Below are 22507 nucleotides of genomic sequence, written 5' to 3' on the forward strand. Positions count from 1 at the left end.
CATTTTCGAAACCTCTAGAAAAAACACATTGTTCAATTGTATAACGATAACATTATCACGTAGTATATAAAGAATCAAACATTATTTTCCTCTAAAACATGTACATAAAGCTAAAAAAGTAGATCCTGAAAAAAGTAGACATTGTCAATTCCCATTTTATCCTTATTTTCATTCTTATTTATACTTATTATCTAACCTCTTCTGGTACGTATGATAAATTGATAATATCGAACATTTTGCATAGATCAAACATTTTGCCAGATTTTGAGTTCAGATGTTGAGTAGCATAGGATAGTGGCCTTGTGTCATCAAGGTTTCACCCTCCTACCATATAGTTATGACTTATGATCAGTGAAATAAGGTGCTTAGTCATGCACATTGTCAATTGACAACCATAATTGCCAGATAATTTGCAACCTTAATAAGGTGTACGTCCTCTAACAGGCAAATACCTTGCATTTCTCCCACAATGAAGGCAACAGCTCCTCTGAGGCTAAATTCTTCTGCAATTTCTTATACATTGTACTGATGGACTTGTCAACCTATAAATTTAAACATGCTTTGATAAAATATCTCTCAATTAAGATGCCAAATTCTGAAGGTAATCAACATATAAAGTTAAATATGCTTTGATAAAATATCTCTCAATTAAGACGCCAATTTCTGAAGGTAAAAAATTGACATACCCCAGATAAGCTTGATTTTACAACCTTCTGCAGATCCACTTTTGAGACTCCCATCTGGTAAGGGATCTGAAAGTTTCAAAATTTATGTCACTATCACGGATAACTTTAGTTAAACATTTGCAAAAAAAAAGTGTCAATGATGCAGAAATGACGACTTAAGACTTAAGCTCGTATGCATACCGCTTGTGAGACCACAAAGTAAGCTGATATTGACAGTGGGTTCATGGTGCTGCTAATGATCTATCATTGTTCATTTTTTCCTAATCTACTTTTCAGAAGGATTATTATTAAATAAATCCTCCAGAGTAATTAAATTATGGTAATATATTCAATCATGGAATCTTGAGAAAAATCTTGAGAAAATAACATATAAAAATTTTTCTCGCAGTAGATTTCAATGGGAAATTTTACAGAAGATACCATGTATAAAGGGTGTTTTAAGACTTCATGTACCATAATTTGACAAATGAGAATTAAACACACAGTGTGTGTCTGTGAGAGTGAGAGAGAGAGAGAGAGAGATTACAGATCATATACAGTGTTGTTTAGATACTACTATTCATAGTGTAAAAATTACCAAAAAAAAAAAATTAAAAATTAAAAATTAAAAAGAAATTACTGAACATCTTGTATATAGAGTGAAATAAGAAACACATTGTGATAATAATATCATGTCACACTTTACATGCCATAATTTTAAAATTAAGATCTTGAACAAAAATTTCTGAAGCACCTTTTTCTTCAATATAAATATGATGTTTGAACTGGTGAATTAACAAAAAGAAACTTAATCTCGTCTCTAGTTCACATTTTCAAAATTGATGAGAGATATCTTGCTTATGTTATGTGTTGACATTTCTATAATAAGAAATGAACCTGAATTACACTATAGATAAAATAGATACATATTTATATTGCGTTGAAGTTCAAAAGATCAAATCGAAGATCTAAATTTTCCACATTATGGTCAAAATGTTACAATATGTTACATACATAGTGCGATTTGTAATTACAATGTACATATATTTTTCTATTTATCTTGTAGAAACTTAATGGAGTACACTACTTTTTATGAAATACTAGTATGTATAGTCCAATTTTCGGAGAACCTAGTGTAACTCTGTATATTGAGCATGTTTGTAAAGTTTCCTTTCGAAAATTACATTTACGTACTATTATTAATAGATGTTAAAAAACTTGAATGGACATTACTATTAGCATGTATTATTAGAAGTTTATTATTTACTTACTGCAATTTAGGTAGTTTCCTTGCACATAATAGCTAGTTTCCATTGATATTTTCTATTCGTGACTTGTAACTTCTATAAAGCAAAGAAAGGTCTGTTCCTCGTAGTCAGCGTTCGGCCTTCGTGTTTCCGGCGGTGTCATCTGTGGTCTGCATTTACCCTTCGTGTTTCCGACCGCGTCGTCTGTGGTCGGTGGCATCATCTGTGGGCAGTTCTTCGTTCGGTGAAGTCGGCATCTTCTGTGGCTCCCGTTTTGTTCCTTCCAATCGGCGTTTATAATTTGCGTGGGTCGAAGTGTTTGGTAATTGTTGGGTTGAGTTAATTGTTTGGGCTGCTAATTGAACTATTGTTGGTTGGGTTGTTGAGTGTTGGGCTTGAGATATTTTATTTGGCAAAATTGTTATTTGGATTGTAATTAATTAAATTTTGGTGAACCTACACGAAGATTTCATCATGTAAATTAAGAAAGACTCCGCGTGCATTCGTTTTATTGGTAAAAACTACTCTTCATGGACATTTCATTTTCAATTATTAGTTGAAGGGAAAGGCGATCTGTGGGGATATATTAATGGAAGCCTTCCACCACCTGATCAAAAGGACAAGAAAAAGTATCTTGCTTGGAAAATCAAGGATTCTTAGATTATGACCTGAATCATTGGATATGTTGATGCTCAGATTGTCTTAATCTCATGCCTTATAAGTTGGCTCGTTCTATGTGGGAGTACTTAAAAAAACCTACACTCAAAGCAACAAAGCTCAACAGCTTCCGTTGGAGTTTGAACTGACAAATTTCTCTCAAGATTCTCGCTCCATTGAAAAATATTATTCTGGTTTTTTTTAACCTTTGGAGTGAGTACACAAACATTATCTAGGCTTTGGTTTCACCTAACAGTTTAGAGATTGTCCAAGCTGTGCACGAAGTCGCCAAGAGGGATCAATTTCTTATTAAATTACGAACTAAATTTGAATCCATCCGATTCAGCCTTATGAATCATAAATCTATTCCATCATTGGATGGTTGTTTGGGTGAATTACTGAGGGAGGAGAAGCGTCTTATCACTCTTACTTCTTTAGAACAACAGTAGAATCATGTAGTATCGGTTTCTATTGCTTATGTGGCATAAAGAAAATTCAAGCCTCAGAGTATGTGTGCAGTGTTATAGTTGTAAGAGATTTGGTCACATGGCTCTTCGGTGTCTTAGAAAAGTTCGCAATTATTGCAAGAAGTCTAGCCGTGTTATTAAAGAATGCCCCACTTGTCCTCCACCCAAGATTGGAACAAATTATATTGCCACTGCCACTTTAGCCGCTAGTTCTACTCCATCACCTGTTCCCATTCAAGTTCCAAGTTCTCCCAACTCTTCCCAAACTCCCATAACTCCTGATATGATTCAATAAATAGTTATCTCTGCTTTGTTTGCTTTGGGTGTCTCAAGTAATCCACCATCTTCTTTTTCTTCTTCTTGGTCATTAGACTCATGTGTTTCTAACCATATGACTCACGATCCTCTATTACTTAGTAACCTTAGGCTATATAATGGATCTTTTAATATACTCACTGTCGATGGTAACACCCTTCCTATCTCAACCGTAGGGGATATATCGTCAAATTTGTCTAATATTTTAGTCTCTTCAAATTTATCAACTAATTTTTTATTTGTCCGGCAACTCGTTGATAATAATTGTACTGTCAGTTTTTCTTCTTATGGTTGTCATGTGCAAGATCAGGTGTCTGGAAGGATGAACGTCAAGAGGCCTAAGGAGAGACGTCTATTTCCTATTTCACCGAAGCCTGTTCCATTTTCCTCTTTTGTTTGTAATTCTGCCACTATAGATATTTTTTTATTGGCAAAAGAAATTTGGTCATCCCAATTCGAATGTGCTAAAACACTTGTTAAACTTGGGTTTGCTTGGTAATAAAAATGCTGCTTTGATTATCTCTTGATTGTGCTTCATGTAAATTTGCTAAAAGTAAAGTTTTACCACTCCCGTCTTATGGTTCTCATGCTTTACATATTTTCGATATCATTCATAGTAATGTATGGAGTATTGTACTTGTGATATTTCATGCTCATTATAAATATTGTTACTTTTATCGATGATTATAGTCAATTTACATAGATTTATTTTCTTCGTGCAAAGAGTGAGGTCTTCTTTGCTTTTCAAGTCTTTCTTGCTCTTGTTGACAATCAATTTTCCTCATCGATCAAAGTTTTAAGATCTAATTCAAGAGATGAATATATGTCTAGTGCTTTTTAATCATTCTTACAAACTAAAGATATTATTTCTTAGTGATCTTGCCTTTTTACCCCTCAACAAAATGGGGTACAGAATGCAAGAACTATCATCTTCATAATGTGGTTCGAGCCCTATTGATTGAGTCTTAAGTTCCCTCTCGTTCATTGTCTACTGTTGTGCATTTCATAAACCGATTACCTTCTCCAACTCTTAATAATGCTTGTCCATTTTATAAGCTCTTTGGTCATCATCCCACATATTCTCATCTCCATTCCTTTGGGTTGGCTAATCTATCTGAAGCCTCCTAGGTTGGTACGTCGCTGGAACTTAATGTTAAATATCGAAAAGACGAATGAGATATTCTTCCAGATCCTACTCTTTATCAAAAGTTGGTAGGTAGTCTCATCTATCTCACTATCACATGTCTGGATATTTCCTTTGCAGTTCATACTGTAAGCAAGTTTATGGACGCCCCTCGTCATCTTCATTTGGTAGCTGTTTGTCGCATTATTCGCTATTTTATTGGAACTCCTCATTGTGGTCTCTTCTTCCCTCGGGGGTTGTCTCTTGAGCTCACAGCTTATAGTGATGCTGATTGGGCTAGTTGTCCTAATTTTCATCGTTCTACTACTGGATGGAGATGGAGTATTTTTTTGGTGATGATCTCATTTCTTGGAAATGTAAAAAACAGGACCGTGTTTCTAAGTCCTTTACTAAGGCTGAATACCGAGCTATGTCAGCTACATGATCTGAGGTCGTGTGGTTGCGTGGTCTTCTTGCAGAACTTGGTATCTCTTAATCACAGCCTACGCCTCTTCATGGTGACACAAATAGCGCTATTCAGATTTCGGTCAATCCTGTGTACTATGAACGCACCAAACATATAGAAGTGGACTGTCATTATATTCGGGAAGCCTATGATTCCAAGGTCATCGCTCTTCCTCATGTTTCCACTTCTCAACAAGTCGCAGATTTCTTCACCAAATCTCTAACTCGCCACTGTCATAATTATCTCATCAGCAAATTGATGCTTGTAGACTCACCAACATCAATTTGAGAAGGGTATTGGTGTGTATTATTAGAAGTTTATTATTTACTTACTGCAATTTAGTTAGTTTCCATTTATATTTTGTATCCTAAATAACTTGTGACTTCTAAGATACACAAGGAAATTATTCTACAAAATATTATCAATTACGACATGTAAGCATTTTGGGCTCTGTTTAGGACACATCTTCACGAAATATATACTAATTACCTCTACCTAGTTCTGTTTTTCAGTTTAATGTTTGACTCATAATCATTTGGTAACTGAAATTCTCACAACTAAAGATGGTAAGTGGTAACTAATGAAAGGTTATTTTGTGCTCGTTTAAAACGAATGATGTTAATTTTGCTCTTCTGCTATTGAGATTTGGTAGGGTTTTGAAATATGATAATTTATGTGGCTATGAGTTATGTACAGTTTGCAGCCCTTTTTAGGTTGTTTTCGCATGTTTAATTTAAAACCACTTCCGAAATTATGGTATTTGAAGTACCAGAGGATATATATATATACACATATACAGCATTTGATTTCCAAAAGCATTTTGGTATGTGCATATATTTATAAATGTATATTTGTAATATTTTCTATCTCTAATAAAGAGTTCATATATCCTATTTGAGCCCCATTATTTTGAAAAAAATATATTATTAACAGTGATTTGACATCATTTTAACCACATATTCTTCAATAAAATAATATTACACATAAATATAAAATTATTTCTTATTTTTTAACAACACATCCTCTATCAATTTACTATTCCAAAATACATTCTTCAAAAATAATGTGGCTCAAACACAAATAATGTGTTATTTGTTAGACACATTCTACACAGTACATAAATGTAATTTCCAGACATCTTTGAGCCAACTAGATGGTATCTATGGAGAACTTTGAATAAGGTAGAATCCCTGAATTAATTGGTTCCTTGTTGCAATGAATGAGTTATCTATTTAGGTTAGATATGCTTGTAATTACCTTTTAGTGTTTCTTTCCTTATTCAGATCAAATCATCAATGTGCATATAATGAGGTTAGATGCTCAATGGAAAAGATAACAGAGGGAAAAAATTCATTATCCTAAATTCCTGCAGCCTTTGAGCATATTTCCAGTGATTGTATTTCTTACTTGGGTCATGCTACACAGCCACATTTGTTGACACATCGGTTGACACAACACACTCACATGGGGAGGTCGGCATTATTTTATTGGCGCGGGACCCACACCTCGGCTGTGAGAGGTGTGTCAACCTTTGGGTCAACAAATGTGGTCATTTGGCTTTACTCTTCTTACTTTATTGTACAAAAGCCTGTTTATAGTTAGAACAAAACTCTAGGAGGACAAAGGTGTTACATGCAATCTGCAGACTAACCTCTTCTGGTGCGATCGTGTACATTAAGTCCTCAATTCTGCGAGCAAACTGGAAAAGCCGTTCAAATTGCTGCATTTAAGAATGTAACACAAAAACACATATATATTAAGTCAACTTACAACCAAACTATCAGAGGAAATTCAAATATAAGTACAACAGCACAATATACAAAGTACAACAATCACCAAATGAAGACAGAGCTATGAAATATGTCAGGTGAAAAAAACTTACGGTGTATATGATTGTGCTGACATAGCGCGTGCAAGCTTGTTCATAAGATTCACTTGCTTGGTGATAGAATTTCGCTAAAGTGGGCACAACATTGGCCAGGTCATACAGACTGCACATTTTCAATCAACTGGTGAATATGATGTATCAAAAATAATATGAGCTGCTTCGAAAGAAATTTTAGGATTATAAAGTAAAAAATATCACATAAAAAGTGCAATATGTGTACTTCTGAACAGGAGAATACCTATTCTGAAATGCTGCATAATTTTCTAAAAGCACAATATCTTCATACTTTGAATCTGCCTGAGCGACTTTATCCAATGTCACAAACATTATGGTGACCTGCGAAACAATTCTTCTAAAACATCTCACCCTAGTCCATTACATGGGAAGAGGAAATCAATGAACTGATAGATACATTAAATATGACTACTGCAAGTTGAAGAACTTGACCTCTTTGGACTAGTAAAAGTATGAACAACTAAACACGATTTTACAAATTGACTATTATTCTTTTTCTAGGAGTACATGTTTACTTTTTTTCTTATAATTTTCATAAGTAGTCATTGAAGATACTTGAAATAAAACTCTGATTGAATTACATAAAGACATCCATAAAATTAATATCAGTCTAATGACTCAAATCTCTATTCAAGGTTTAACTAATCTGGGCTTTGAAATGTCCACAGAAGATCAAAATTTTTATTTGGTTCTTAAGAAATGTTCTGACATAATATTTCGAACACAAAATAAAAAATTATCTAAAATAGTGGATAACTAAATGCACAATAGAATATGATAAAAAAACAAAACACTAACAAAAATTAAAGTGGCATCGATCTACTTTCATTTATTTATTTATTTTGATGACGGGGAAACCCACAGCTGTTACCCTTCGGGTGCACACTAGGTAAACCCTCGGGTTGATACAATAGCCTACAAACCACGCTGGCCATGTAAACTGCACTAAACAAGCCCTATGCGACATGCTTGATCGAGAAAGTGTAGGTAGGGAAAATCGAATTCGTGACCAAAGGTCTCCGCGCTCACCTACTCTATCAATTCAGCCACCCCATGAGGGGCTGCTTTCGTTTATTGTCTATCATGAAAACCAAAGTGATCCTTCAATGTAACACACTAGCACTTGCATTGCCAAGTTGTTAGAAGGTTAAAATGAGCACATAGAATGGAGATCTCGTTCATTATTTAAATAAATTAGGAAATATATTAATGAATTTGAAGCCAGTTATATCTCGGCCGAGCACTTAGATTCATATCTCAGAGAAAAATTAGATACAATATTAAAATGAATAAGAAAATGTTGACGTGTTATCATTATAGAAATCGTTTTCACCTAGTATATTTTTTCCTCATATTTCAATATGAAATATCAATGTGACTAGTACGGTTTACTATATTCACAAACTCTAACTTCACATTAAGGTTTATAAAAATAGCTAACATTTGCAATTCATGTAAACATTAAAAAACGAGAAATAAAATTAGGTGATGCTTATGCAACAATACTCCTACTACATGCAGACATAATTTTATCAATGTGTTCTTTAATATTTCCTTTTACCAGTTTTAGAACTTACCTTCTTAGTTTACTTTCTGTTAGAATTAGGAACTATGGTCTTATTTTCAGGGGACGGGCCAGAATCTATTTAATTAGCGAGCGCAATATAAATAAAAATAAAATTTTAAAACAAGATAATAAGACATAATAGAAGTATTATATTTTTTTGATTTATTACAATTATTCCGTATGATTTTTCATGCTTTGAAATAGTCGTATTAAACAAATCAAAACATTCAGAGTCAAAATCAGCAAATCAACCCTACATGGGTGTTACTTAAAAAAATAATTTAAATCTTGTTTGTATTGTCAATACATTTAGAATCTTATTTCTATTGTTGAATACTGTCTATCAACTATGTCTTAAATCTTTTTGTAGTCCAATAATAAACAATTTAGATGAGTACACTGAGCAGTCACATTTAATGTCAAAACAAACATTCAATAAAAAGCCAAAATATCTTGCTAACTTGTTAATCCACTTAAATTCAATCACAGAACAATTTAAGTACATAGCCTGAAATAAAATAGAGCTAATCATTTTTGTCTTGATGCAACTACAGAACATCAATTAATTTCTAGGAGTCAATCTAAAGAAAAAACAGACTATGAGACTGTTTGAGCCCCATTTTTTGCCCAAAATGCATTTTGAAATATTCTTTTGATGGAGAATGTTTGGCTATAAAATAAGGAAAAGTTTTAGGTCTAGGCAAAATATTATTTTATTGAAAAATGTGTAATTGAAAATAAGAGAGAGAAAAATGTATTTTAGAAATAATGACCAAACAAGGACTATATATGATAATATTGAAAGGATTAAAATAAATTTATCACTTATATACTTTACCTTGTTACAATCTTTATTATCATTTACAGTTCACTAGGCCACATCAAGAGAATGATCATGAGAGAGAGCACTCACAAGTTTTGCATAGGCCTGATCGACTAAATCCCTTGACTGTCCCTGGATGTACTGCTCCATACGGGTTGCAATAATGGCAAATCTATGTAAAAGTAATGTAACCCAATAATTGATTCAAAAAGATAAAGAAATGAAAAAATAACCATGAAATGCTCTTCATACTGCTGTGTGTAAAGACAATCTTTAGGAAACATGGGAACAAATGCTCCCATTAATAACTTATCAAAACACACTATACTAATAACAATCAATTGACACCCGGAAGTATGGTTCAGCCCTCCTCCAGTGAATAGGCCCTAGACAGAAAATTTTGAAAACCCTCTCCACCCCCACCAGACCCTCAAAATAATCTAAAACTGCCGTATAAAAGTTCCACTTTTTTGAAATGTTTCAAAAATCTATGCTTTTATCCGCATGCTCCAGCTCTAAAAATCATCAGTACATGTTAAATAGGCGTGCTTGCCATAAGTTCAGCTGATAATGACATAAAAATTGTACTCTGGAACTCTATAGAGGCTATGCGCCCAAAATAAGCAGAATAGAATGTAAGGCTGTAAACTGAAAAATCACAGAATCTATGAACATGGAAAATTATGAGTTTCCCGTCTTTCAGATTTGTTACAGTAGTAAGAAGACATCCTGAAGCACAATTTTACCTAATTACAATAATAAACGCCAAAAATATTCTGCTGGAAATTATAGAGGAATGATTTGTTTGAACTACCAGTTTTTGGAAAGTACTGGCCTCAATTACAGTGGTATTCAAGGTCAAGGGAAATAACATGGTGAATGCAACTTCACTAAAACTTGATCTAGGCTAATCTACATTGCAAGTGACCTTTCTAGTAAATAATTCTTCTCAGGACGCCTGAGTCCCAAGTCTCCGATATCTTAAATGCCAGCAAAATAAAATGCATTTCACTAAATTAACCGTGTTTTTCAATTGTCACTTTGATCAATAATAAAAAAAATAAAAATGGAAAAGCAAATAAAACATGTGAACGAACAGTAAAAGTCAGCTTTAACATCCTGGACTACAACACTGAGATGAGAATGAAACTTTCAGTTTTCGAAAGATATGCACATGTGACTGTTGGAGCCTTATATGATATTCTCAAGAGTGAAAACAGTCTGTGGCTTACTGAAAGAGTCAATACTCCTCTTCTGTCAAAATGACTTCCTGTGCAGCAGATTATAAGTCAAATACCTCAATGGAAGATTACCAACACCATGAGAAGTATAACAAGTCTACTTCAATAGCATGAATATTCAGACCTACTTTACCTGGGTATAAATGACAAGACTCCAGCTTGCCTTAAGTTTCGCTCATTTCTTTCAATATGGTGGCAAGCTTCATCTACAAACTGCAATATAGAATATAATTCAAGTAGATGATTAAATTTCTCAAAATAACAAAAGTATACTATAGATAAAAGAGATTTAACTTACTCGACTGAACTGTAAAGAAATTCTGTTTTCCAGATCATCAAGTAATATACGCACATATCCTGCTGCATCAGCTTTCTGACCAGAAATATAACGCTCTGTTATTCCGTGCATCGATATGCAACGAAGAGGATCAATCTTGTATGCCCAGTCCACCACAGCATAGAAATCTTCCTAAAACGTCAAAATGGCAGGATGAAAGGGTAAGAGGATGTTTGCCATCAAAAGGGTAGAAATTATGATGTTAATCATAGCAAATAATAACTGTAAATTTTAAATTGACGATGCCTGTATTCCATCAAGCAAATCATGAAGTGACTCGTTCAGTGCCTCCAGATCTGAAGGATTTTTAACTGAAAATTGCAAAAGTGTAATGAGCAATTTCTAAGACTAACAAGAGTTGAAAAAACTTGAAAATTTACCATCTTTTGAGATATTATCATCAATGTCCTCGATGCCCAAATCATGATCATCATGTTCAGTTTTATTCCCATTGGCAAGGCCTTCAAAGCACATGAAATGTGCGAAGAAGGAACTCTGCAGTTCATGAAAAGAACTTTTTAAGATCCCATCAGGAGGGAGGGAGGGAGGGAGGGAGTTAACAACTCTTGACTACGACCTCATCCACAAGGAGTGGAATAAAAACCGTAAGCATTTTGCCATATGCCTCAGCAACTGTGGATGTGTCTGCATTATTTACTGTCTGATTGGGACCTATAGGACCTTCAAGCCAAGAAATGGGATTCCTTGATGCTTTTGTACTAGTACGAAGCTCATTTGCAAATTCACGAGCCTGTAACAGATTAAAAGCCACGTTTTCAAGCTAGCAACATTTTAAACCATCAAAAGAATCATTAGAGTTCGTTTCGGCCATGAAATTGATTTCTGAAGGAAGTAAAAGTGTGATCATTATAAAACGGAACTCAAATGGAAAGATCAAATATTATGAGAAACCATATAAATTAAAAGATTTACACAAATCATCATATGCAGACAATGAACTACATGTTAAGGCATCAATCATATCCACTTATACTATACAGTGAACTGAGATCTCTATTTTGTGCCTGTATTCCAGAAACATAAGACAGCCTTTAGGATCCTCCTCTGCTAACCACACCATTCAAATTTGATCAAGGTACCTTAAAACTAACTTGCAGAATTCCATGAACCGATTCACATTCAAATAACACAGTAGGATTTGAACCAATGTAAATAAAATATGCAGGCATTTAGTTACTAAAAATCATATTATCAAAAATTATTGTGAACTGTTAATACGATTGTTAGTGATGCCAAGCTAGATATCACCAGATCTTTACATTAGCACAGAGTCAAGCAATATCAGACATAACTTCCTCATAATATTCAAGTGCATTACATATATCTGTAATCTTCTTCTGCCAGAAATGATTGCAATAATATACAGCTGATGTGGAATATACACTAAAAAATAAGGTAAATTTGGTATTTAGGCGCCAATGAATTTAGAGTACATTTATCCAAGTTTAGGCTGAAATTTATGCATTGTTTTATGTTGTTAAAGCACTAGAATTATGTTTACTATTTACTACGTTGGTCGTGGAGTAGGTTAGCTACACCCTTTGGTTTCACTTGGAATCTTGAATCTTAGTTAGATGGAGAGTTGCCTAATTATTAGGTTTTTAAAATCCTATGCAATGTTTTTTTCCCTTGCACGGGTTCTCAATTTCCTTACTATCTTTGTTTCCTTCCTTCCCTAGTCTCCATCCACATTTCTTCTTCTTCTCTAGAGTTCCAGTATGATCATTCTTTCTTCTCGTAATAGCAGGCCCCCTTCCTGTAGTAACATTGTCAATCAGGTTAGCCCCATTTATCTAAAAGATACTGTTCTCAGAGCCCTTCAACTGCATCCAAGGCGGCCCACAGAAGCCTTGAAAATCACATCCTTTCATCAGATAATCACCTCTAAGTCATTACCAAACACATTGGCCATGTAATCCACATAAAATCCCAAAACTCCAGGATAACATATGTATCTACAGCAAACGCAATAGATAACGAAGAATAGTAACTGCAAAACCCTTGGAGAAATATCATTAGTCCCCTGACCTCCTTACGAAGAAGCAAATTGAGAGAGCTGCAGTAGGCTTTCCTTAATGAATCCATGTAATTCTTATCAAGGTTCTGCATATGAAGAAAATAAGGAAATTATATCAGATACCATAAAAAAAAAAAGATTAGGTTAGGAAATCAAATAGCAATAATTGTACTAATTACTTTTTCCATCTTACTTTCAAGTGTTGCAAAAGACGAGCATATGTCCTGCACTTGAACCGCATATCAGCATGATCAGGTCTCTTCAGTTGTCCACGCTGTGGTAATCCAAGGGATCAGCAAAAACTTAAAATTCCCGTAAGAGCTGATTATAAAAAAAGTTAAAGCATCCTTGAATACCTGAGAGAAATAACTCTTGTCGCTTATCATGAAATCCACCAGACTAGCAAAATAGTTTCTCAAGAACTCAGATGCTCTTTTAGCAAAAGTATTCTTCAACCTGTCAAGTTCTGCCCACTTCTCTTTAACCTGGAGATTTTCACGGGCCATTGCTTGTAAGAAATTGTCCTAACATTATCATATAATGTTTCGCATGTACAATGGCAAACTATGAACCCTGTAAGAGACTCCACAAGTTTCAGATTTTAATAAAAATGCAGAGTTCCCTTTTTTTTTCTTTCTTTTTTCTTTTTTTTTTTCTTTTTTTTTTTTGGAACTTTACCCACTCACAAATGCATGTCTTACCATATTTCAGCAAGTGTACTTCTATTTCTTGCATCAGTTGAAACCATTACTACCAAATTAGGAATCAATTCAAGAAACAGAATCCAACTTTAACGAATCATGAATGAAATGGTGTTTTGGTACAAAATTTTAAGCACCATGAAAAATAACAATTTAACATGTAAAAGAATGAATTCCATTTAAGTAAAGAAGTGCTAAATTATTAGATGAATAAATTCCAATTAGGAGGGAGAGGGTGAAAAAAGAACATTTCTATGGCATTATTAAGCAACGAGATTGTCTTCATCTTAAGATGTTTGCCATCAAATTCATATGAGACCCGACCTGTACCTCAACTCGGCCTAGGTACTAGGTCACAGGTTGAACCGATGGACTAATGATCTGGTCATTAGATCAAGTGTTGGTCATTGATTTCCATTTATTTCAAAAACTATTTTTGAAATGATTGGTCTAAATGCAGTCAACGCATAATTTGTAAACAAAAATTGTCGACTTAGTTTGTACAAATAACATGATTCTTTAGGTTATTGCTTTGAAAATTTTACAAGTACAATATTTAAATTATTTTTGTTCCCATAATATTTTTATAATTTTGTAAACCCTAATTATATCTTTATCTATATAGATTATTGATATTGTAAATTTTTTTTGTTCCTATAATATTTAAATATAATTTTATAATTTTGTTTTATTTAGAACTTACAACAAAATTTATGTTGTTCCATTTGTTCATATACAAAGATTTTATCTATTATTAACCAAAAACTTTTATATATTAAAAAGTAGATTTATCTCGCTTAAAATTTATTTCTTTATGCACATTAATAAGTTTTATAAAATGGCTTTTTAATAATTAAAATACTATTGAAATATTTTTACTTTATTATTATTATTTATTTATATATATTTAGGGTGCAGTTTGGAACCTTTTTCTAGAAAAAAATTTTTTATAATCAGGTAATTTTATTAATCAAAGGATAATACGTGTATTATCAGTTTAAACAAGACATGAGTTAGGCAGCCCTTTTATATGATTGGTGGTCGCAACATTAAACCAAGCATACAAAATCATATAAAACAATTATCTAAACTGCTCTGTTATTCTTGTTTGATCTTCAAAACAGTGGTTGTTCCTTTCTCTCCATACACACCATACAATACATTCGGGAATAAGATTCTATACAAGCCTACTATCATTATCTCGAAGTTTTCTTCTTCATGCACTCAACACATCTCCTATATGCCTAGGCAACACCCAAGTCAAATGTTGGGAAGCAAGAATAGGATTCCATAGCCACCAAACACCATCATAATGGATGAACAAATGGTCAATCGTTTCTCCATCTCTCTTACACATATAACACCACTAGGTAACATAAAAACATTTTCTTCAAAAATTATCCACCATTAATGTTTGCCGCCTCACAATCGTCCATAATAAGAAAGCCACCCGTGGAAGCAATTTACATTACCACACCATCTTCCAGGAAAATGTACTCTCCACCAATCCCAATGTGGATCTAAAATAATTTTGTCCCAACCGGTAAGGCTGCCAAATTTTCGTGTGGATTTTGATTGGTTCTTGACTTCTCCATTTTGGTCCACTTACCTCACCAAACCGGTTCATGGGCCATGCCCTTTTTTGGTCAGATCAGTCAATCCGGTTAAAGTTTTATAATTATGATCAAATCTCAAACTACAAGTCTTAAGTCTAAAATTTAATGAGAAAAAGGTAAGAATGTTATAAAAATATAATACGACTCAAGTCATCATGAGACAAGATGAATTGAAAAAAGGGGTCCTTAACTATCCATCGCAAAAGGAAATGTATTTTTGCAATGAAAGGCAAAGAGATTCAAAAACTTAAATTATCTAACTTTATATTTCCAATAATCTAATATTTCTCCACAGTCCACTAGCAATGTTTTCTTCAAAGTCATCTCATTCTAAAGGAAGTCACGTGAGAGAAAACTTCAGTTTTCATGATAGTTTGACTGAAGGGCATGAAACCAAAACATTTCAGGAAATATGAAAGGAAAAAATAAAAGCAGTCAATTGTACGATTTTGAGTACTATGGTCAATCAAGTGACCTACTAAACTAATCAAAACCAAATCAACAAATTTCTAAATATATGAATCAAGCGCTGGAAAAAGAATCCAATAGATATTTATGTCATGCCATATTTCAACAAGAAAGTAACAGAGAGTAGGGTAGAATACATACAGATCGCATGTAAGCGTAGCAACGTTCGATGCTGGGCACTTCAAGGTTTTGTAAAGCTTCAGTTAGCCACTCGCATGCATCAATATTCTGATGCATGTGTAACTCATCGAATGAACCTCCTGTTAGACATGCTGCATACTGCAATTTAAATGGAAAAATACACCTTCCAAGTGTTAAAACACTTAAAAAAATAAAGAAATTTTCTTTGGATTTACTGAATTAAAAAAGTTCAAGAAAACACCTCGGAAGGGATGTACAATCTTTCTAGAAGCTTATCGAGTTCATCAACCAATGATTTGTTGTTTACTGAATGCATTTCCAGCTTGTTATTGCGGGTTTCAATCTGCATATCACCAAAGAATATGTTAGAACATTCTCGAAGCATACGGAAAGCACTTAATTTGATTTGATTCATATCAAATTCTTCTGTTTAAGAAATTCTTCAAAATATTTGATAAAGCACGTGACAATACAAGCAAATACATTTCAGCGAACAAATAAATTTGAATTCTATTTTGCTCCTGTTGTTGAACAAAGCAAAAATTGGAACCAGACAAACACACTCTATAGCATATAGCTTCATAACTAACATATGTCAATCAAAAGACAGCAAAAAAATATACGAGAAATCAAAAAACCCAAAAAAAAATAAAAAATATATATATATACATACACACACACACACATTTTCAAATGAGAGCATAATGTGCAGAAATGCATACCGACTCTATGTCCTCCCTCATATGTCGAAGTTTTACATTAAAAATGCCTAACCATTCATCCATGTCCTCAACACAATTTGTGGCAATCTCAAGGCCCTGTAGTACCTGCACGACCCCTAAAAAATCATTCAGGGCTCACATTGCTGTCAACTTGAAAGGCAAAAAAATAGAACCATAGATCTTTAGTAAATTTTGATAAAAGTTCATGGAATGTATATTTAAAATTAACTTTCAACTTTAATCTTAGCTGACCAAACAGGGGCATAATCTTCATAAAACACAAAGTTCAATGGTCCGTGCACAGGAAACAAAAAATAAAATAAAATTAGTCAATATATAAAATATAGCCCATAAAACAGGTATTATTCATATAAAATATCTTTTGAACATTGCAAATGAATTAGCTTTTTAACCAAACAAATTTTGAAGGTTCAGCTAACATACACATCCTCAAATTTGATCTTTCAAACACAATACCAAAATCATAAACAAATAAATGAAACAGGGAAATACTCTCATAGGTAACTTTCCAGGCTCATTGAAGAAAACAAAATTAGGCGTTATACTATGGAGTAAGCACTGGTAAATCGACAAGCTATGATTGAACAGCAAGACACAATACGGGTGATGTACACCTACTATCAATTTAAAGGAAAAAAAATTACTGGACCACAAGTAATGTGGTTAAAAGTACTCAAAAAGTAAAATTGGGTAAAAGCCTAGATGTTAATGCTTAGGATCCAAAGTTACCTCATCAACTAAAGGCTCGTTCTCCAAAATTACATGCACATTTGCCGCTTCCAAAGCTTGAAGCTCTCTTTTCAATCGCTCAGAAAATGCCTCTGCCTCACTGATGCCCATGACATAACTGCAAGATGTTCATTGTTAAGAATATAACAAGTGTTTGACAGTGATATGAAAGAAATAGTGAAAATGCGCTAGGCCCAACAAAGTTAGCTTACATCAGCATAGCTTAGTCGATAAAGAAGAATGTGATGTAATAGATCATCTCCCTAACAATTCTCTGCAGATTCGTTCAACATATCTATGGAATCTAAGAAGTTAGGATTGCATAAAGAAAAGATATGAAGTTTCTAACACGTGAACTATTCACTAGCTCATAATTGATTTAAATTTGGTAAAGATTTACATTCAATTGAAGTTTCACATAATAATATCTGTCATGGACAAGATATGTCATTAGTGGCTTGTGTATATTGATTTATGGGGACCTTCTCATGCTGAGAATCTTACTGAGGCTAGATGGTTTCACATTTTCAAGGATACAGATCCTTCCAAAGTCTCAAACATCAAGCAAGTCATATTTCAACAAACCTAACCTATTCAGCCAAACTTCCAGGTTTAGATCTACTACAATCCCTTAACATCCTAGAGCTTTAAGAACTTTCCACAAAACTTCTGCAATCAAGAAGTTCGCAATTTTTGTTTGCCCCTCCCCACTTTTACTTTAACAGCCTATATGCCGAAACTTCTATCTAACCAAAAAAATTACCTTTCAACAATATCCTTTCTCATTCATAACACATCTTAATTGTGACTTAGAAAAGAAAAATCACAATAACTTTTCATAACATTGAACAACCTATTTGAACAAATAATAAGACCAAATTTCAGCAGGAACTGTGCTATTTCAATACCAAACTAAAGTACATACGTGTCTAAAAGAGCTTCCATGTCCTCTTCCTCTGCTTGAGACACGAGTTCTCTTTCAACAGTCACTTTCATGTCACCTTCTGCGATAGCATCCTTAACAGGTCCATCTTGAAGGTCAACCTGCTTCTTAGGCATATTTGGTGTATTTTCCTGCAACAGATATATTTATAACATACTCCAAGTTATTTTTACTTCAATAAAAACAGATGATCTTCAATATGGAGAGGACTTTGGTTACAAACTGAGGATCTTGGGGAAACAATAACACACATACAACTGATAAATATTCATCCATGTGAATAAAAGTTCCTATTTCATGGGGAAAAAAATAAAAAACAAAAAATAAAATCATTTTCCTCTGCCTGTCTTCGCTCTAATTATAAGCATATGACTACGTTAGATCTTAGAAGGTTCAAATATTATAGAAATGAGAAACAACTGTGGACAGTACCTGATACAGAAACTAACCAGTATTATTTCCATCGACAAATTATTTAGCACTTACACTGTTAACATATTTTACATATCTAATGAAATAGAAATAAATTTTAAGGGTTACAGCCCATCAAAATTAAATAACTAAACCATCATACGTCAAATATAAAAAGAACTGTTATCTAGTAAACTACATAACAAAGTTACACAAAAAGTATGAAGCAGACTGAAATATATTTGCATCCACCTTAGCCCAGAGAGCCATCTCCACCACATCTATGCCAACAATTTTGGGAAGATGACCCAACACATCCTTGCAGATGTTTAAGATGCAAAGAAGAAGACGATTCCTACAATACGAACACCATCATATACAAAAAGAAGGGACTGGTGAACATTTTTTCAAATAAGGATTGGAAAGTGCAGAACCAGGATTCCTATTATACCTGTCATCAACATTGCGCATCGTCCACTGAGGTGGGGCAACACTCTGACTTCTAAGGTTATCGAAACCCTTCATGATAGGATCAATGTTAATCAGACTGAAATTATATTTCCCAACATGGACATTAACCTACTAACTGTACAATCCTTAAGAAAACATATATTAAGAGGAACCATTAGAATATAACAGAGCTATGGGCAAGCATTACCAGCATAAAAGTACATCCACTAGGATCATTTGTTACGACTTCCACTTTTGAAAGATGCTTCAACTTGTATAACTTTGCATGCTATTGAACAATAAAAAAATTGATATCAGATATAGCAGAATTTTAGAAAACTGATCCAAGGGAAAAAATGCATTATACACAGCTGTCAATTTTAGTAAAATGAAGAAGATGTCAAAAGATAAAAAATATGCAACACTTTTCAATTCCATTTGCTGTTACTCCTTTTAAGGTTTTCTTATTATGTATTGCCTTTTTCCCACTTTAAGTATGTCTGTGGGTATGTATGCCTGTGTTTTGGGGGTGAAGGGGATGCTGTGCTCCTTGCCCAAAATTTAGTAAAGTAAACATTGGCTATTGAATGTAGTTAGCAAGGTCATATATTCTGCCAAAACTGTTAGTATCTTCTCAAACCTAGTAACATCATCCACTTATCAGCAAATGGTGCAAATTAATAGATTGATAGGAACACCTCTGGTGAGGAATCATGATGCATGTACATAAGTGGATGACATATTTCAATTATCATCAATCTCAAGATTCATAGATAAGTCCTTAAACAAAAGCAAGGGAGAATGCACTAAAACATAGAGATCAATACTTACCTCAAGAACTCCTCCATTGGAATATTTTAAGACACGAAGAAAAGCTTTAGTCCGTTGAGCTTTTGCCTTTGCTGCATAAACCAAGTGCAGTTATTGGCAGAAGTACCCCATACAAGTTGAATACAAGCAATCACTAGCACATCATTCTTGTTAAGGAAATTGAGCACATCTTAAGTTAAAGCAGGATAATAGTTACTTATGTTATAACCTGAAGTGTTTGACAGGTCAAACAAAGAGATGGCAGACACAAATTTCCAGGATTAAGAGAAATTATTTTGAAGAAGATAACCAACTTTAATCAATTTGTTTTCGGCTAGTACCAGTCTTTTTCCTTTTTCTGTTCTGGTTTAGTTGGAGGGAGAACACTGAGTTATTCTGTCACCAATTGCAGGAATAGGTGTTTAAAATCAACATAGTTCGCACCAAGACTACTATGCAGACAAAGCTAGTATATAAGCATTAAAATATTCCTCCATTTCTTTAGAGCCAAAAAAATTACATCTAAACAAATTTCTTTGGTTATATCCTATCACTGTCAATTCAAAAATGCAGCAGGAACAAAAATGATAAAAGAGCAAGCAACTAAGACATGAACAAAATTGCATTTTTCTTTAGCATATAAGTAGTGCAAATCATAACAACCGTAGTAAAATACTGTACTTGTTCAAACCCCTTAGAGATATAAATAAGGTAAGCTCAACACTGAATTACCATATTTTGGAGAACGGTGAAAAGGAAAACAAATGAACAAACATGCTGATATCTCTGTTTCCAAGCTTCTCATATAAATCAATTATACAATTCAGGCTTCCATATAACTAAAACTCAAATCACGTACTCAACCGTCTTATCCTGGTTCTTATCTGGACTCAGTTAAAACAAAGATTACATAAAGCAGCAAATAATAATAATAATAATAATAATAATAATAATAATAATAATAATAATAATAATAATAATAATAATTAACGTCAGAAATCAGAAATAATCCCTTTTTAGACTAGCCTAAAATTGACCAACCTAGCTTGGAACCACAATTGTTCCTTCCAATATGCTAAACTTATTCAGCTTTATCAAGCTGTATCCCTGCTCGATCAGGTTGATTAACCTACATTATTTCCTGGATTTTTATTATGCTATAAAATTTAGTTCAAGATTGGCTGGTTCCATCAGAGGCCCAGTCAATCAACAGCAGTATAAAATCAGTACTCTCTCAGATCAATTCTGGAATTTAAACTAGGCGCGGACGATCATTTGATCGAATTGTGAATCAGATGCCTCTGTTCACTAATCTCAAACAAATGCAATTGCGCACAGGCACACACAGAGAGGATTGAATAGGCATACTAGAGATAGCAAGGACACGAGGCTTGGCCATTTGGCCGCGGCCCAACTTGGCGCCTTTGCCCCAGATCCCATGACTCTTGGCCACTCTAATCGACATTATGACGTTCTGCTTGGTGCCTTCTATCGCCGCCTCGCATGCCCGCCGAAGTTCCTCATCGTCCGCGCTCGATTTCGCCATTACAGTATTTTCCCCTCTCTTCTCCCTCCGAAATGGAGAAATAATTCAGTTCTTGTGTCAGAATGTTAAAACCGAAAAAGGTAATTACGGTAATTAATTTCGCGAGACCGTAGGTGAAAGGATTTGTTTTCTGGTAGCATGCATGTATATCATCGCGTATCCACTGGGGAGAGAAACAGAGAGAAAATGGGACCCGAAGCGCTCGTTCGGTTATCTAAACACTCGTAAATAATTTATTTTTATTATTTCACACAAAATTTCAAGATAATAAATTGATAAGTTCATATCAACTTGCATTGTTGACAATTCCGGACACCGTTTTATTTTTCTTATATTCACAATTTTTAAGTAATTCATGATTGTGTTGAGGACGCTCTCATTTGTTATTTCAATCTAAGTTCTGATTTTTGTAATATTTTTGCTTTTTTTTTTTTACAAATTATATCCAATTCTAGTTACTTGTCTAATACACGCAAGATATTCCTAAGTCATAATAGATAATCCATTCACTTATTCACAATCACTTGGGCAACGTTTGCCCTCAACTGAATCCTCCATTGTCCCCATACAAATCCAATGACATCACTCTCCTTATCTCTTTTAATCTAGTCGTATAAAAGAAAAGATAAAAATTAGGGTAACGGTGAGTTTTTTCTAAAATTTGAGACAAATTTAAAAATACTCAAAATTAACCATAAAACTAAATTTAAGAGCTTAAAAATAATTTTAAAATATTCGACGAATAAAATCATACTAATGATAAGCAAATAACTCCCAACAAACTCACTCCCTCTGTGGCATAGCATGACATGTTTAGGGGTACAATAATATTTATAGCCGATAAAAATGAGTTTAAGTAGCGAAATAATTCATAAATAAATTCATTTTTTTTTTATCAATCTCAGTTCGAACATGGACAATATAACATGTGAAATGTTTGAAATAAAAAGAAATTGCAAACAAAATGTTAAGTAAATTAAAATAAGTTGGAGCTCCCTTTTTATCCTTTCTTACCCCCTTATCATCCCTTATCATACTGACGTGCTCGGCACTTGACGGAGCAAAATGGTTTGTCACTGCATAAAATAAAATGTCGTATT

At 33.7% G+C, this 22507-nt stretch overlaps 1 protein-coding gene across 1 annotated transcript in view; it reads right to left on the reverse strand.

The window, feature by feature from the left end:
• Positions 1–21607, reverse strand: part of LOC111408830 (exocyst complex component SEC3A-like) — a 23597-nt gene extending 1990 nt beyond the window's left edge. The window contains exons 1-24 of the mRNA XM_023038611.1: positions 21230–21607; positions 19883–19953; positions 19260–19340; positions 19053–19120; positions 18854–18956; positions 18173–18321; positions 17248–17365; positions 16498–16602; positions 16017–16118; positions 15776–15913; positions 13206–13334; positions 13043–13123; positions 12861–12935; positions 11389–11562; positions 11192–11306; positions 11058–11122; positions 10773–10943; positions 10608–10687; positions 9324–9405; positions 7067–7164; positions 6823–6931; positions 6592–6660; positions 687–752; positions 453–542 (exon numbers count right to left, since the gene is read on the reverse strand). Coding sequence (XP_022894379.1) covers positions 453–542; positions 687–752; positions 6592–6660; positions 6823–6931; positions 7067–7164; positions 9324–9405; positions 10608–10687; positions 10773–10943; positions 11058–11122; positions 11192–11306; positions 11389–11562; positions 12861–12935; positions 13043–13123; positions 13206–13334; positions 15776–15913; positions 16017–16118; positions 16498–16602; positions 17248–17365; positions 18173–18321; positions 18854–18956; positions 19053–19120; positions 19260–19340; positions 19883–19953; positions 21230–21407 — 2517 coding nt within the window. The 5' untranslated portion in view covers positions 21408–21607. The remainder of the gene's footprint in view (positions 1–452; positions 543–686; positions 753–6591; positions 6661–6822; positions 6932–7066; positions 7165–9323; positions 9406–10607; positions 10688–10772; positions 10944–11057; positions 11123–11191; positions 11307–11388; positions 11563–12860; positions 12936–13042; positions 13124–13205; positions 13335–15775; positions 15914–16016; positions 16119–16497; positions 16603–17247; positions 17366–18172; positions 18322–18853; positions 18957–19052; positions 19121–19259; positions 19341–19882; positions 19954–21229) is intronic.
• Positions 21608–22507: the final 900 nt, after the last annotated feature.

Source organism: Olea europaea, chromosome 14, assembly GCF_002742605.1.
Source record: "Olea europaea var. sylvestris chromosome 14, O_europaea_v1, whole genome shotgun sequence".
NCBI lineage: Eukaryota > Viridiplantae > Streptophyta > Magnoliopsida > Lamiales > Oleaceae > Olea > Olea europaea.